Below are 14,717 nucleotides of genomic sequence, written 5' to 3'. Positions count from 1 at the left end.
AATGTGTGCGCAGAGTTTGGATGGAACGTAGAAATTTAAGATGTCAAAAATTGCATGAGTTGAGTTTTTTCCCCTCCTCTGTGATTATGTTACTCGTTTGAAATAACAATAAGGTTAATTTGCTTTTATTTGTATTCCTTTTTAGAATGTTTCCTCCATCCTTGTTGATACTATTTTTTAATATGCAAAACATGAACATGGTTCCAAAAGTCACAATTGTACAAAAACATCCACACACTTATAAGTGCCCCTTCCCAATTTTTTCTTTTTTTACTTCTTTCTTACCCATCCCCAGTAGATTAAGTAATTTCATGAAACCCTATCTGGTTTATCCTTTCTGAGTTTTTTCTAGAATAGCAGAACAAACATGTTATTTCACTTTCTTTCATATACAAAACGTATGTGCTTTACTCCTCACCTGGATGAGCTCTAGTTTATTCAGCCACTCTCCAACGTGTTGGCATATAGTCTTCAGTATTTTGCAGTTACAAACAGCGCTACCATGAATTACCTTACGTGTATGTATTTTTGTACTGTAGGAAGTATATCTTAAGGGTAAGTTCCTACAAGTAAGATTGCTGTGTAAACATACTTTTGTTACATCATCACATTCATTCCATAAGGGTTGTACGCCAATTTTATACTCACACCAATGAGAGTGTCTGTTTTCTCACAGGTTTTTTACTTTTTACCAATCTGAAAGTTGAGACATTTAAAGTCAGGTTTTTAATTCTTTTTTTTTTTTTTTTTTTTTTTGGCCTCAATTTTTTTAATGTTTATTTTTGAGAAGGAGAGCTTGAGCAAGTGAGGTGGGACAGAGAGAGAGGGGAACAGAGGATCCAAAGCAGTCTCTACGCTGACAGCAGAGAGCCTGATGCAGGGCTCAAACTCATGAACCATGAGATCATGACCTGAGCCAAAGTCGGACGCTCAACCAACTGAGCCACCCAGGCACCCTCTCTAAATTTTTAAGAGTTCTTTATATATTGGGGCTATTGCTCCTTCATCTGTAATATATGTAAACATTTTTTTCTTAGTGTTGTTGATCATCTTTTGACTTTGGTTTTGGTGTTCTTTGCCCTACAAAAGGTTATTTTGATTTGGTTTTTTGTGTGGTTTTTTTTCTGTAATCAAGTTTATTAACCTCTGCTTACACCTAGATTTTGAATGATTGCTTCCCTTTACATTCAAATTAAAGAGAAATTCATCGTTTTTTCTAGTCCTTGTATGATTTCATTTTGACACATTGATTCCTCATCCGTTTATGGTTTATTCTTGTTCTTACATTTTAAACTGCTGTCCTAAGCACTAGCAGCTTTCCACTCATTTTCCTTTCCTGTTATTTGTATTTAGCCAGTAAATGTTACTTTTATTTTAGTTAATACAGTTCTCTCTTTTTCTAGGAAAATTTTGAATGACTTGTCTTCAGATGCACCAGGAGTGCCAAGGATTGAAGAAGAGAAGTCTGAAGAGGAGACCTCAGCACCTGCCATCACCACCGTAACGGTGCCAACTCCGATTTACCAAACGAGCAGCGGACAGTACAGTGAGTAGAAGATATTTCTGCTTTGGAAAGTGAGACCAAAACACTAATGGCTGCATTCTCCTTAAAGGAATCCTGCAAGTACCAACTCTTTCCTCAGTCTTGGATGTGATCAATTACACTTCCTTTACTGTTCACTGTGCAGACTTCTGGAACAGAAGTATTTTCTTTTCTTCGGGGTTTTTGTTGGGATGACTCAAGCACTTTAGCCCTTTAGGTGGTCCTTTGTTTTGTGCAGACACCGGGAGAGTCTTGAAAGTTTTTTGAATTGCTGCTTGGAGCTCTAGATTGTAGTCCTCGTGTGATATATGATGGTCATAGAGGACATACTTTTTCAGATAAGATAACCATTCTCTGATTATGTTTAAGGATAAAAACGGTTTATTTTTATTCACTTTCTGTTCTAAAAGTAGCATTTTAAAATCATATTTAATGTTTTGTGGTGGATGTCGACAGGCTTGGTTATAGTCTACCAACACATTCAAATCATTATTCTTTTTAATGTAAAAGGTAATATAGTGAATTATGATAGCATAAACATAAGGACTGCCAAAATTAGAGCACAGTTGGCCTTTGGGCTCAGAGAACGCAAAGATTTCTTTTGCAAAATTATCAAAGTTTCCATTTCTGTCATGTCTCTATCTGACACTTAGGTCTCTCTCCTTATCTTTCACCCAAATCTGTTACAGAGTACTTTTGAGCTCTGCTTTTGTTTGATCAGAGGCATTTGTGTGAATGGTGTGTTTTTCTGTCTTTTCCCAGTATCTGTTGCCTCCTTAAGTGCCTCACACGTAGATTTCTTCATTTTGATGTGTTCATTAAATCCAGTACTTCCTAAGGGCACCTGGGTGGCTCAGTCGGTTAAGCGTCCAACTCCTGATTTCAGCTCAGGTCATGACCTCACGGTTTGTGAGTCTGAGCCCCGCATTGGGCTTCACACTCACAGTGTGGAGTCTGCTTGGGATTCTCTCTCTCTACCCCTACCACACGTGTTGTTTCTGTCTCAAAATAAAGTTGAAAAAAATCCATTGCTTGCCATTATGTAGTTTCCCCCCCTTTCTTCCTTATTGCAAATTAAATGTACTCATTGACACTCCCTTGTTGCATTAATTTTCTAATGCCCAGGGGTGATCTGTGTCAGGAATGTGTATAAAAGTTTGAGTCCCAAATTAACAGTTTTTGTATAGTTCAGCCTTTGTTTACATAACTAATTTGCATTCCAACTGTATTAAAAACAGATTCCTAAGTAGCAGACTTTTTAGCTGTCCTGAAGCTGAAACTTTTGAAAGTGAGTAGAAGGAAAGCATTTTTTTGACTAGCTTCTTGTTCACATTGTGCTTACTGGAGTTCAGTCACCTTTTTTCCTTCTTGAGTTCTTTGTTGGCGGAGACAAACAGGTACCATCTATATACATGTCTGTGGGTTTTGTAACACTTATATCCAAATAATTTGAAGTATTCAAGATGTGTGTTCTGAGACATTGATATATGACATTTACTTTTCTCTGTACTTCAACAGAAACCTGAGGGATACACCACACTCCTGTTAGTAACAGTAATTCAGTTGTGCAGGGAATCTCACTTGAACTAGAAAGCATGCTCTTTAGAGAAAAGGCATATAGAATCTCAAATAGGGAAGGCAAATTCAGAAATGTAGATGTTTAATTTGGCATACCACTCTGTCCCAGCAAGTGAAAATTGCTAGTTTTAGAAAGTTCATACTTTGAGATTTTTAAAATTTTATTGCATTATCCATTATTCTCATAGAGTATACACCTATTTCCTTGATGGAATTGATTTAACATTATGTTCTTGACACATATACAACATTTATATGTTTCTTAACTTAATCCTTTTCATCTCTCCCCAGTAGTAAGAGTTTGGTATATATCTGTCCATTCTTTCTCATTTTATTTATACATAAATATGTTACCATGTACAGTATTTTTATACAAGTGAGACCTACATTACTTATGTACTATATATATAATTTCTTCAACAGCTACATTGTGTTTCACTATATAAATGTAACTTTTATTTAAACATCCCCCGCCCCCACACATATACGTACACACACACATTGGTAAACATTTAGGACATTTCTATTGTTTTAAACAGTAAGACATGAACATTCTTATATATGTGATAAGGTCTCAGTGGGATAGCATCCAAAGAGTGGAATTGTTGGGGCACTTGGATGGCCTAGTCGGTTAAGTGTCTAACTTAGGCTCAGATCATGATCTCCCGGTTTGAGCCCCATATTATGCTATCTCTCCCTCTCAAAAATAAATAAACATTAAAAAAAATTTTTTTTTAAAAAGAGTGCAATTGTCGAATCAAAGCACATCCCAGTGGCTGCACCAGTTTGTATTCCTTCCATACATTGTTTTTTTGTGTTTTTTTTTTTTTTAATTTAATGCTGTTAGTAGTTTTATCCATTACTTTGTTCACAGTTCCTAGTAAAGTCTTTTTTGAGGAATTCTAAGTTAGAAACACAAGTGTCTATCATTTGGAACTTGAATCTTTGGTTTCACTAAATACAACTATAACCTATGATGTTTTCCTTGTGTTCACTTTACTCAGAATCTCAGCTGAGTTTATGTTTAATTGTATTCTTCCTCTAGATTTTCTGGTAGAATCTCTGTGGTAGAGACACATCAGTTACTTGACTTCTATCTTTTTCTTCTTGTTTTAATGAATTTAGTTTTATTGAAAGCCATCCCAAATCCTTTTGGAATAATCAAGTATATAAATAAATAGTACAGAGAAAAACATGTCTGATAGGATCAGACTTTTGTTTTCAGAGTACTTTCATATATATGACTTCATTTGATTTTTATAGTTGTAGTTAGTATGGCTAGAACCGGATATTTTTACAGAAGAGATGACAGATTCAAATAACAGTGTACTGATGGAACCTGGACTAGAACCCAGATCTGCTGATACCTAGTTTCCTACTTCTTTTCTCCCACCTTGAGTTCATTGGTATGTAGCCAAGAAGAAATTGTGGTTTGATTGTTCCCCTTCTGATTCTTTCAAGTTACCTGCCATTTTAATCTCAATACAGTTCTTACATATTCCTTTTTTTTAATTGCCTAAGAGAAGTAAAACTTACAGACTTAGCTAAAGTAGATGGATTATAAATGCCAGTATCTTAATTTCCAATAGGTATCATTTATCATTTGCTAAAGCAAATCATAGCTACTTACTGTTATTATTTCTTGACTGAACAGTAGTTAATCAATGTTGCTCATACAGATGACTCAGCATATTAGTTTCTTAGAGCTGGCAGATAATTGATCCCAAATAACTCCCTTCTAACAGACAAAATAAAAAAGTAAAATGCATAAGTCAGACATGTTGACTTACTCAGTTAAAATCCATTATGCAATTTTATATGTAATATTGTGATTTTAGTCCTCTTTCTGGAAAACTTTTAAATTTTTTTTTTTTTTCAACGTTTGTTTATTTTTGGGACAGAGAGAGACAGAGCATGAATGGGGGAGGGGCAGAGAGAGAGGGAGACACAGAATCGGAAACAGGCTCCAGGCTCTGAGCCATCAGCCCAGAGCCTGACGCAGGGCTCGAACTCCCGGACCGCGAGATCGTGACCTGGCTGAAGTCGGACGCTTAACCGACTGCGCCACCCAGGCGCCCCTTTCTGGAAAACTTTTAAGAGGGAGAGTATCTCGAGAGGATCCAACCACCAACTTAATGCTGGTAGCTAAAGGATTGCTTTGTTCGAATAAAATAATAACCTACCTCTTTCTCTTAACTTTTCCATCTACTGTAGTATGAAGGTGAATTCATTTTTTTTTTAATAAAGTGAAATATCTTTTAGTATGAGCCAAAGTTGATTACTTCATAACAGGTGAATGACAAGTGTGGTTAGTTAGTGAATAATCAAAGGATCCTGTATGAGATGCTTGGATATGTAACAGAAATGGCAGTTAAATAGTTTTTCTAAATGATTGATCTTGAGCACTAATTTTTAACTTTGCGAGATACTCTATGATAAATGAGTCTCACAGGATGTATCAGTTTCGCTGAGTGGACGTTTGTTACAGTTTAAGCATTGCTCACTGAGTTAGAGAACAGAATGCGCTACTGAACTGCTTTATTAATTGTGTATTAAAACAGCCATTTATTGGGTGCCTTTTACTGCCCATTTCTTTGCTAACTATGTGAAAATAGAGAAGAAAAATCACATTTTCTGCCTTCAAGAAATTTACTTTCTAGCGGGATAGCGAATATTAAACAATTAAAATATTGCATAATTAAGACTAGAATAAAGGAAATATGGATCACAAAGTGGTACCTCCTCTGAACCAACCACTTACAAAGGAATTTAACATTTTTCATTCATTTTTTAAAAAATTATTAACAGGTGTTACTATAAATTACAATATGGTTCATAGAGTGCATTTATATTCTAGCAATAGGATATGGGTCTCCTGAGCAGAAAGTTACTTGAGTCTACCAAATCCTACCAAATCCTTCTTGGCCGTGTCATTTGCTATAATAACTTCTCCTAGATCAGGTCTTACACATTATTCTACTGAATGTAGTGTGTTGTAAAAGTTTGATATGGTATTAATTAAACTGATAACCATAAAATCCATTGGGTTTTAGTTGCCATTACCCAGGGAGGAGCAATACAGCTGGCTAACAATGGTACCGATGGGGTACAGGGCCTGCAAACATTAACCATGACCAATGCAGCTGCCACTCAGCCGGGCACTACCATTCTACAGTACGCACAGACCACTGACGGACAGCAGATCTTAGTGCCCAGCAACCAAGTTGTTGTTCAAGGTAAGAGAATTCAGAATTCATAGGTGTGGTAAATTCTTTGAAAGGGTAAAAATTTTATAAACTCAGATAAAGTAAGTATGATACTGCAGAGCACTGTGAAAATGTAGTTAATTTTGTTTTCATTATAGATAATGTTCTCCATAAACTCTTCTATTTTTCCAGTTGGACCCAAATGTCATGGCATAAAAACAACTATTTTCAGTTTAAAAAATATAACCTCTTTAACACTTCCAGCATTTGGGGATAGGAGAAACAAGGGTAGGTTACAAGGAAAGATAGTGAAATCAGGAGTTAGGAAAGCTAGATTCTAGATCTAACTGCATAGTTTTGCTGTGTGATCTTGAGTAGGACTCACCTCTCTGGGCCTCATTTTTATTCATGTGTCAAATAAGAGTTTTATTAAATCACTGCTAAGAATCATCAGAGGTTCCAAGCACCTTGCTGCCTCAGTTGGTAGAGCATGCAATCTTGATCTCAGGATTGTGAGTTCAAGCCCCACATTGGGTATAGAACTTACTAACTAATCTGTTTCTCTACTTCTTACTCAAGAAATTGACATCCTAATTTCTAAGATCATCATTTTTTATTTCAAATGAAAGCAGTATGTTCTGAAATATCTTATACCAGTTTGTAAGTCTACTGGTCTATAGAGAAGAAGTAGTAGTTAAATCCTTGATGACTGTAGAAATAGCTTTTTTTGCTTTGTTTTAGTTTTTAAATTAAATAATTTATTGGTCTTAGGAATCTTTACGGATAGGAGTTGACCGTTTTTCTTTGAATCTATTTGAATATTTTAAGAGTATGATTTATGCCAGCTTGAAACTTGCATGTTGAGGAAATACTTTTAAAATCTGTTTCTAAAAATATTTTTATTAATAATAATATATTTTGCCTCTGTTAGGTAGTGACCATCTTACCCCTTCACCATAGATGATAATTTTTGAATAATCCTAAAACACCCAACTAGAGAGTCATCATTTATTTAAAAGGCCCTAATGTATTTACAGAATATATTCTATTACTAAACAAATAATATTTGAAGAAGATAATATTTTGTTTATTAATGGGAGTAAAACACCTTTTCACTTTACATGCAGGTACTCAAAAATTGTAAAGCAGGATGTCAGTGAATTTGAATTCTGAACGTCAGTTTGAAGATGGTAACATGTTTAGTATATAAATCTTTTCCACTCAGACTACACATTTTAATTGAAATTAATGACTAACATGGCTAATTTTATACAGACCTTTAAATTCTCTCAGATAGTGTTAGGTTCTTTATTCTTAGGAGGGCATATTCCTAAGCTGTTTCTAGAAGCAGTTTGACAAATAATGGTTGTGTTTCTTTTCACAAGTGATAGATCATTTAGGTAGAAAAATAAACTTCGGTTTATTTAGCCATTAGCATTTACATTAAAACAAGTAATATAATTGGCATCACGTGGTACACGTTTTCATACTTACAGTTTTGTTTCAATTAGAAATTTATAATAGTTGACCATAATGCTTTATTTTCTCTTCCATTTTGCTATTTTATGAAAAATCATGGTCGTTTTTATGTCGTGGCAAGAGTCTACTTGAAATTTTTTAATATGAATTTACCAATATCAAAGGAAGACATTGAGGAGTATACTCTATCTAGGAAGATCATCCAAGCTGTGCCCTACTTACCTTTTAGACTTAAGGTTGGTAAGCATGTTAACAGAATAGAACTGCATTCCAATGAAAGATAAATACAAGACCCAGAAGACATAGGTGAAGGCCTCTTTCACCCACGTGTCTATACTAATAAATACATTAAATTGGAAATTATTTGTCAGTAATGACCCAAAGAGGGCTGATTAGTTCAATGTTTTAGTTACAATCACATTCCTTCTTTTTTTTCCCTTGCAATCCAAAATGTATGTTTAGATTGATGATTGACACAGCGTAGTTTTACCAAGTCACGGTGCTTCAGTGTCTTTACACCACGTTCACGGTTTTTCTTCTCAGCTGCCTCTGGAGATGTACAGACATACCAGATTCGCACAGCACCCACTAGCACCATTGCCCCCGGAGTTGTTATGGCATCCTCCCCAGCACTTCCTACGCAGCCTGCTGAAGAAGCAGCACGAAAGAGAGAGGTTCGCCTCATGAAGAACAGGTACATACAGTGCATTTACTCAGATTGTGGGAGGTCAGGTCGTCTTCAGATTCCGCCAGACGTGTGTCTTTAAGTCTGCTGAGAATATGATCTTGGTGTTGACCTTTTTTTCTGGTAGAATTGATGGATGTTGCTGAAACTTCTTTATTTAATAAGCAGCACTTATGAAATGGTTAATGGGATTATGGGTCAGTCTTTACTCATGGTTTTCTTTTGTGCAATTTCTCCATGAGAGATTTAATACACAACTCTGCTATATTTTCACTATGCTCTAACCAACTAGCTAGGTTATTTAAATATTGTTTCTTTTCATGACAAGTCTTATTCGAGAAGATCAAGAGGTTCAAGTATGGATATTAAAATTGTTTCATTTATAGTAAGTTACTTGTAATAAAGTAAATGTATGATGGCCACTGTTTTAATGAAGACCATCTTTATTGAAAATTAACAGTTTAACACCTAAAGGTTTCTTCAGAAATAGATTAATTCTAATACCTGGTTCTTAGATAAAATCTTAGAGTTAGTCTTCAACAATGAAATTGCTACGTATCAAAATCTATGAAATGTGGGTAAAGTAATTCTCATAAATTCATAGCTGTAAGTAGTTTTGTCAATAAAAAAACAGTAAGATGTTTTTATTATATTTACTTTAGTATTTTTTATTTATTTAGCTTAGGATTTAATATGGAAATGACTTTAAGACAAAGCAAAGAGAATGAAAATAAAGGTATATATAAAGATCTAAACATTTGATATTGGCGAAAATATTCCTCTGCTGTTCATCCCAAGATTTTTCAAACACTGTGATGAGATAAAAGAAATGTAGGGATTGAATTTAGATTGTCTGGATGCAAGTCCTGGACTGCCCTTTTTGCTGTGACTTTGGAAGAATACATTAACCCTCTCAGCTGCAGTTTTCTTCTTTGTAAAACGAGATTCCACCACCTGCCCAAAGGGCTGCTCTATGAGACAAGTATCCTATTCCTCTAAAGGCACTTTGTAACTGCAATGTTCAGTTGAAATTTTTTTTTTAATGTTTATTTACCTACTTATTTATTTATTTATTTTGAGAGAGAGAGAGGGAGAGAATCCCAAGCAGGCTCCACACCGTCAAGCACAGAGCCTGATGCTGGGCTCAATCTCACGAACCATAAGATCACGACCTGAGTTGAAACCAAGAGTCGACACCTAATTGACTGAGCCACTCAGGCACCCCTCGAAATATTTGTTTTTATGAAGTTTCCTGTTTCTGTTCAGTTCAACCTCTTTTGTTCCTAAAATATTCTTAGCTGTTATAGAGTGTTAGTAAATTACATCTAAGCTATGAGAAATGGCAGGGCTTTTTCTGGGATATTAGGAAAAGAGTTCAAAATATGCCAAGTGGCTTATTTTATTTGTGCTCCATCAGTCTGTGATTTTCCTTAGGAATTATAACAGAAGCATTAAAAGTTGCATTCATTTAAATATATTTTAAAATATAAATTAAACTTTGTATTTAAATCTTTTCAGTTTTAAAATGTTTGTAAAGAAATGTTTAACCCTTTCAAAAATTTGAAGTAAGTCCGATTAAGAAGTCTTTAGTAAAGGCCAGGTTGTAAAATTTAAAACAGTAGCGCTTAGTAAAGAAACCAGTTCTAATCAAGACACAGTAGAGCAATCCGATGGAAGATAAACCCTCTTGATGATAAAAACAACAGAAGGACTTCATGTTGTGTCTATGTAGTTGGGCTCTGTGGGCCAGAAATGTTTCCCCTTATATAGAAGAGAGGTGTAATATATATACAGAAATAGAATATATATATATTATAGAAATATAGTATATAGAATATACTAAATATAGTATACTAAATATAGTATATAGAAATAGGCGGTGTAATCAGTGGGTAAGGAGGCAGCACCATATAGCTTCTTGTCTGCTCTCTTGTATACAGCAGAGAGCTGCCTATGTATGAAAACTTGTTAATTTGGCTGGCAGACTAAATTTCCTTTTTTATCCATGTAATTTATGTCTCGCCCCTTCCTCTCCCACCCTCTCCCCTCCCCCCATATACATACACCCCAAGTTAGGGACAGGGCATACATAGCTGCAGTTCCTAACAACCTTTGCTGGCCTGGGATCTTCAGGGAAGCTACCTGACTTACCACGGACTCTTTAATAAAATACTTTGTCTTGGATTTAGTTTCACTATAAGGAAACTTCCCATTGACTCTGCTATGGTTCCCTTTTCCCTTTATTCCCATGTTACTGCTGCTGCTGCTTTTCCAACTTCCATTCATTAGAATGTGGCTTCTGTGACCACCACACCACTCTTAACGTCTTTAAAAGATACAGATTCCTTCTCACTTGGCAATCTAGTATTCTCTTTTCATTTTACCTTTATGGAATATTTGACATTTTTGTCTATCTACTTTTTCTCCTGAACTCTTCTTTGGTTTATTCACCTGGTTTTCTGACTACTTTTGAAGTTTTCCCTTGAGACGTTCATTTATACCCGTGTATTTATTTCAGGTATCACCTATATGTTGCTATCTCCTGATTCTATATTTTGGCTTTGACCTTTTTCCTGAGGTACTTTTAATATTAGGGGCCAGTTTATGCTGGACACTGTACCTAGTTTCTTTACATATTAGTTCTACCTATAATGAGTAGAAGCTTATCTCCACTTCACAGAGGAGCTATACTTCAGAGAGAAGTTAACTGTCTTGCCAAGGTCACACCTTTTAAGAAATTGGTGCAGGGGTGCCTGGCTGGCTCAGTCAGTAAAGCATGCGACTCTTTTTCATCTTGGGGGTGTGAGTTCAAGCCCCACATTGGGTGTGGAGATTGCTTAAAAATAAAATCTTTAAAAAAAAACAAACAGAAAACTTGGTAGAGCTGAGATTTGAGCCTATTATGTCTGGCGCGAAAGCCTGTGGGCATGGTGCTTCTCGGATTCCAGCCTGCAGCTCTCTCCTGCTGTGCCTCTCAAACCAGAGCACATGCCAGTGTGCTGAGATATACGTAGCCCCAAGAAGTAAACTTGGAATGCTTTCCTCCAATGTTTAGTTCACAAAAATTTGAGCAAAATAAACATTTGTAAGGTAAGAAATTTAAAAGAAATTCACACCAGCAGTGGTATTTTGGCTTGTGTCCCCAGAATCCCCATTTTTAGTTTGCTCTGCCCATTAAGGGTACTTCGGTGGAAAAGTTAGAGGAGCGCTGTCCTGAGCATACTCCCTAGGATCAATGTCCCTTATGTACCTCAAACACAGCCTGTCTTAAATTGAACTTTGATGAGAAGAGTTGTCATTCCCTAAATTCTACACCGTCCAAGTTACCATTTACTCAAAAATGAAGATAAGTGATAAGAAGTCTAAAAGAAAGGACAGATGGTTATTATTTTACTTTTTGTTGCTTCAGTAACAATAACAAAAAACCCCAAATCTCAGTGTCTGAGAACAACAAAGCCTCTTCCTCACATTACATTTGACAGCTGCTAGCCAGCTGCTTGGCCCTCTTCCACATGCTCCCAACTAAAGGAGAAGCACCTTTTCTGACAAAGCATGTCACTTGTGTAGCAAAGGGGAAAAGGCAATGCTTTTTAAATCATCTGCTTGCTGGGGGTGAACATGGCATCCACTTGTGTTTTCTTCGCTTGGGGAGGGAGGAGTAAAAAATTATGACAGTAATACAATTCACTATCCTTGTTGTATAATTTTAGAATGCAGGAGGATTTTAATAGATTTCCTAAAGGCAGAAGTAATAAACGTAAAGGTTACATAGGTTTGACTACATGTATGAAAATATAAAACCCCTGTTTAGCCAAGCAAAAGATACAGTAGCAAAGCAAACAAACTAGGAACATTTGACAGGTCAGAAGAGAGTTAAGGATATGAATAGGCAAATTCATAGAAAATGAATTAGAAATGAGGTAAAAAAAAAAAAATAGTTTTGGAAAAATTCCAGACAATTGAAGGGTATGCCATGTAAATTAAGGCATGTTCATTGTACACATTGTATACATTCAGCCACATACAATCATCCTTTAAGAATGAATAGAGATGGGGGGAGGGGAGCGCCTGGGTGGCTCAGTCACTTAAGCGTCTTTTGGTTTCATGATCATGATCTCACAGTTCATGAGATCAGCCCCCTCATCCATGCTTCTAGCTTGGCGATTGCTTGGGATTCTCTCTCTCTCTGCCCCTCCCCCACTCATACTCACGCTCTCTCACGCGCACACACTTTCTTTCAAATAAACTTTAAAAAAAAATAAATTTAAGAATATATAGATGGCATTTTTATTGAGATAGGAAGATGTTCATAGTGGAAAAAAGCAGGTTACCAGAGAGTATGTATAATCCCACTTTGTTTGGGTGGTGGGGGTGAGTTTGTTTGTTTTTATTTATTTTTTTTAATGTTTATTTTTGAGAGAGAGAGAGAGCACCAGCAGCAGAGGGGCAGAGAGAGGGAGGGAGACATAGAATCCAAAGCAGGCTCCAAGCTCCAGGCTCCAGGCTCCAAGCTGTCAGCACAGAGCCCAATGCAGGGCTTGAACTCATGAACCATGAGATCATGACCTGAGCTGAAGTCTGACGCTTAACTGACCAAGCCACCCAAGTGCCCCCTACTTTTGTTTTTATTACACATGTGAAACATGCTAATTATACAAGAACATTAGAAAACATAAGCTAAAAATTTAATCATCACTAATTGTGCCACCCAAAATGTTAACATTCTGGAGTATAATTTTTTCCCTAATATATATGTGCAAAAATAAATAATATATTTTTAATGTATAGTTCTTAATTTTTTATTTTTAAATAATTTTAGGTTACAGAAGAGTTGTGAAAGTAGTACAGAATTCTAGATACTCTTTATCCAGCTTTCTCTGATTTTAGCATATGACATAACCAGGCTTCAGTTACCAAAACTAAGAAGCTAACATCTGTCATATACTATGGGCATATGACAGCATATTATATGTTATATTAACACAGTCAATATGTTATATGGTGTAGTATACAACGTAGTGTTGTATACCATAATACTATACTATTAAACAGACTGTACACTTTATTCGGATAGCCTCAGTTATTCCACTTATATTCCTTTTCTCTTCCAGAATCCAGTCCAGGGTACCTACCCACTGCATTTAGTCACCATGCCTACTCATGTCCTGCAAACTGTGATGCTTTCTCTTTTGACTTTCATGGCCTTGTCACTTTTGAAGAGTAGTGGTCAGGTTTCTTTTAGAATATCCCTCAGTTTGGGTGGGCTTATGTGACATTTTCTTACAGACTGAGGTAATGGATTTGGAGGGATAATACCACAGAAGTGTAACGTGCCTTTCTTGTCATACTGTATTGAGGTAGCGCATACCAGTATGACTTGTTAGTGGTGGTGATGTTAACTTTGATTCCTTGGTTAAAGTGGGGTCCAGGTGTCTCCTGCAGAGTTACCATTTTTCTAGTTTTACACTCTATTCCTTAGAAGCAGATCACTAAATCTAGCCCACATTCAAAGAGAGATGAAAGTCAAAAAGGAGAATATCAAAGAATTTATGGTCTTAGGCAAAAAACCACCATAGTAATTGGTATATTTGAGGGGAGAGACTTGAAGGCTGTGCAGATACCTTATTTCTCTTTAAAGTTTTGCCCATTAATTTTAGTATTCACTAGTGATATTCAGATGAGGGTTTTTCTATTTCCCCTGTCCCTAATACATTTATTAACTGGAATTCTTTTATAAGGAAAATCTGTCCCTTCTTCCCTACTTACTTATATGTATAAATAAATATATTGTGGATATTTACTTTATAAATTACACTATAACTTATACTATTTATTTATGTTCAGATTATTCCAGCTTTGACTTTTGAGAGCTCTTACAAGTTGGTTTCCTTTTATCCTTTTGACATGTCCCCTTTTTTTTAAACATGTCCTTATTGTCTGACACTACAAGATTGTCCAGATTCAGCTTCTTATTTGTGTGTTCCCTGCCTTAGCCTTGGAACTAACCATTTCTTCCTAAGTTCCTTTTATTGGAAAATGGTACATAGAAATCAAGAAGAGGGCATCACCTATGCTCTTTGCTACCAGGTATCGCACTTCTGGGCCCTCTCAAAAGGTGGTGTCACTAAATATGTATGTGTACTAGCTGATGTATGCACACATCTAAATTTCTGTATTTGTATATTACTAAAATAAATATGAATTCATACTAGCTTCTCTGACTCTG

General features: G+C 35.9%; 1 protein-coding gene across 5 annotated transcripts in view; it reads left to right on the top strand.

The window, feature by feature from the left end:
• Positions 1–14,717, top strand: part of CREB1 (cAMP responsive element binding protein 1) — a 61,753-nt gene that overhangs the window by 33,130 nt on the left and 13,906 nt on the right. For 4 of the 5 annotated variants that reach the window (XR_007155026.1, XM_047872594.1, XM_047872593.1 and 1 more), the window contains 3 exons: positions 1,404–1,546; positions 6,175–6,357; positions 8,350–8,500. Coding sequence is in view for 4 of the 5 variants with exons in the window: in XM_047872594.1 (XP_047728550.1) it covers positions 1,404–1,546; positions 6,175–6,357; positions 8,350–8,500 (477 nt within the window). In the remaining variant the exon portion in view is untranslated. Of the gene's footprint in view, positions 1–1,403; positions 1,547–6,174; positions 6,358–7,454; positions 7,518–8,349; positions 8,501–14,717 lie in introns of those variants that run through there. The other variant, XM_047872596.1, reaches the window with a different exon arrangement.

Source organism: Prionailurus viverrinus, chromosome C1 (genome assembly GCF_022837055.1).
Source record: "Prionailurus viverrinus isolate Anna chromosome C1, UM_Priviv_1.0, whole genome shotgun sequence".
Taxonomy (NCBI): Eukaryota; Metazoa; Chordata; class Mammalia; order Carnivora; family Felidae; genus Prionailurus; species Prionailurus viverrinus.
The sequence above is the reverse complement of the archived record's forward strand: the minus strand, read 5'-3'. Positions and strand labels throughout refer to the sequence as shown.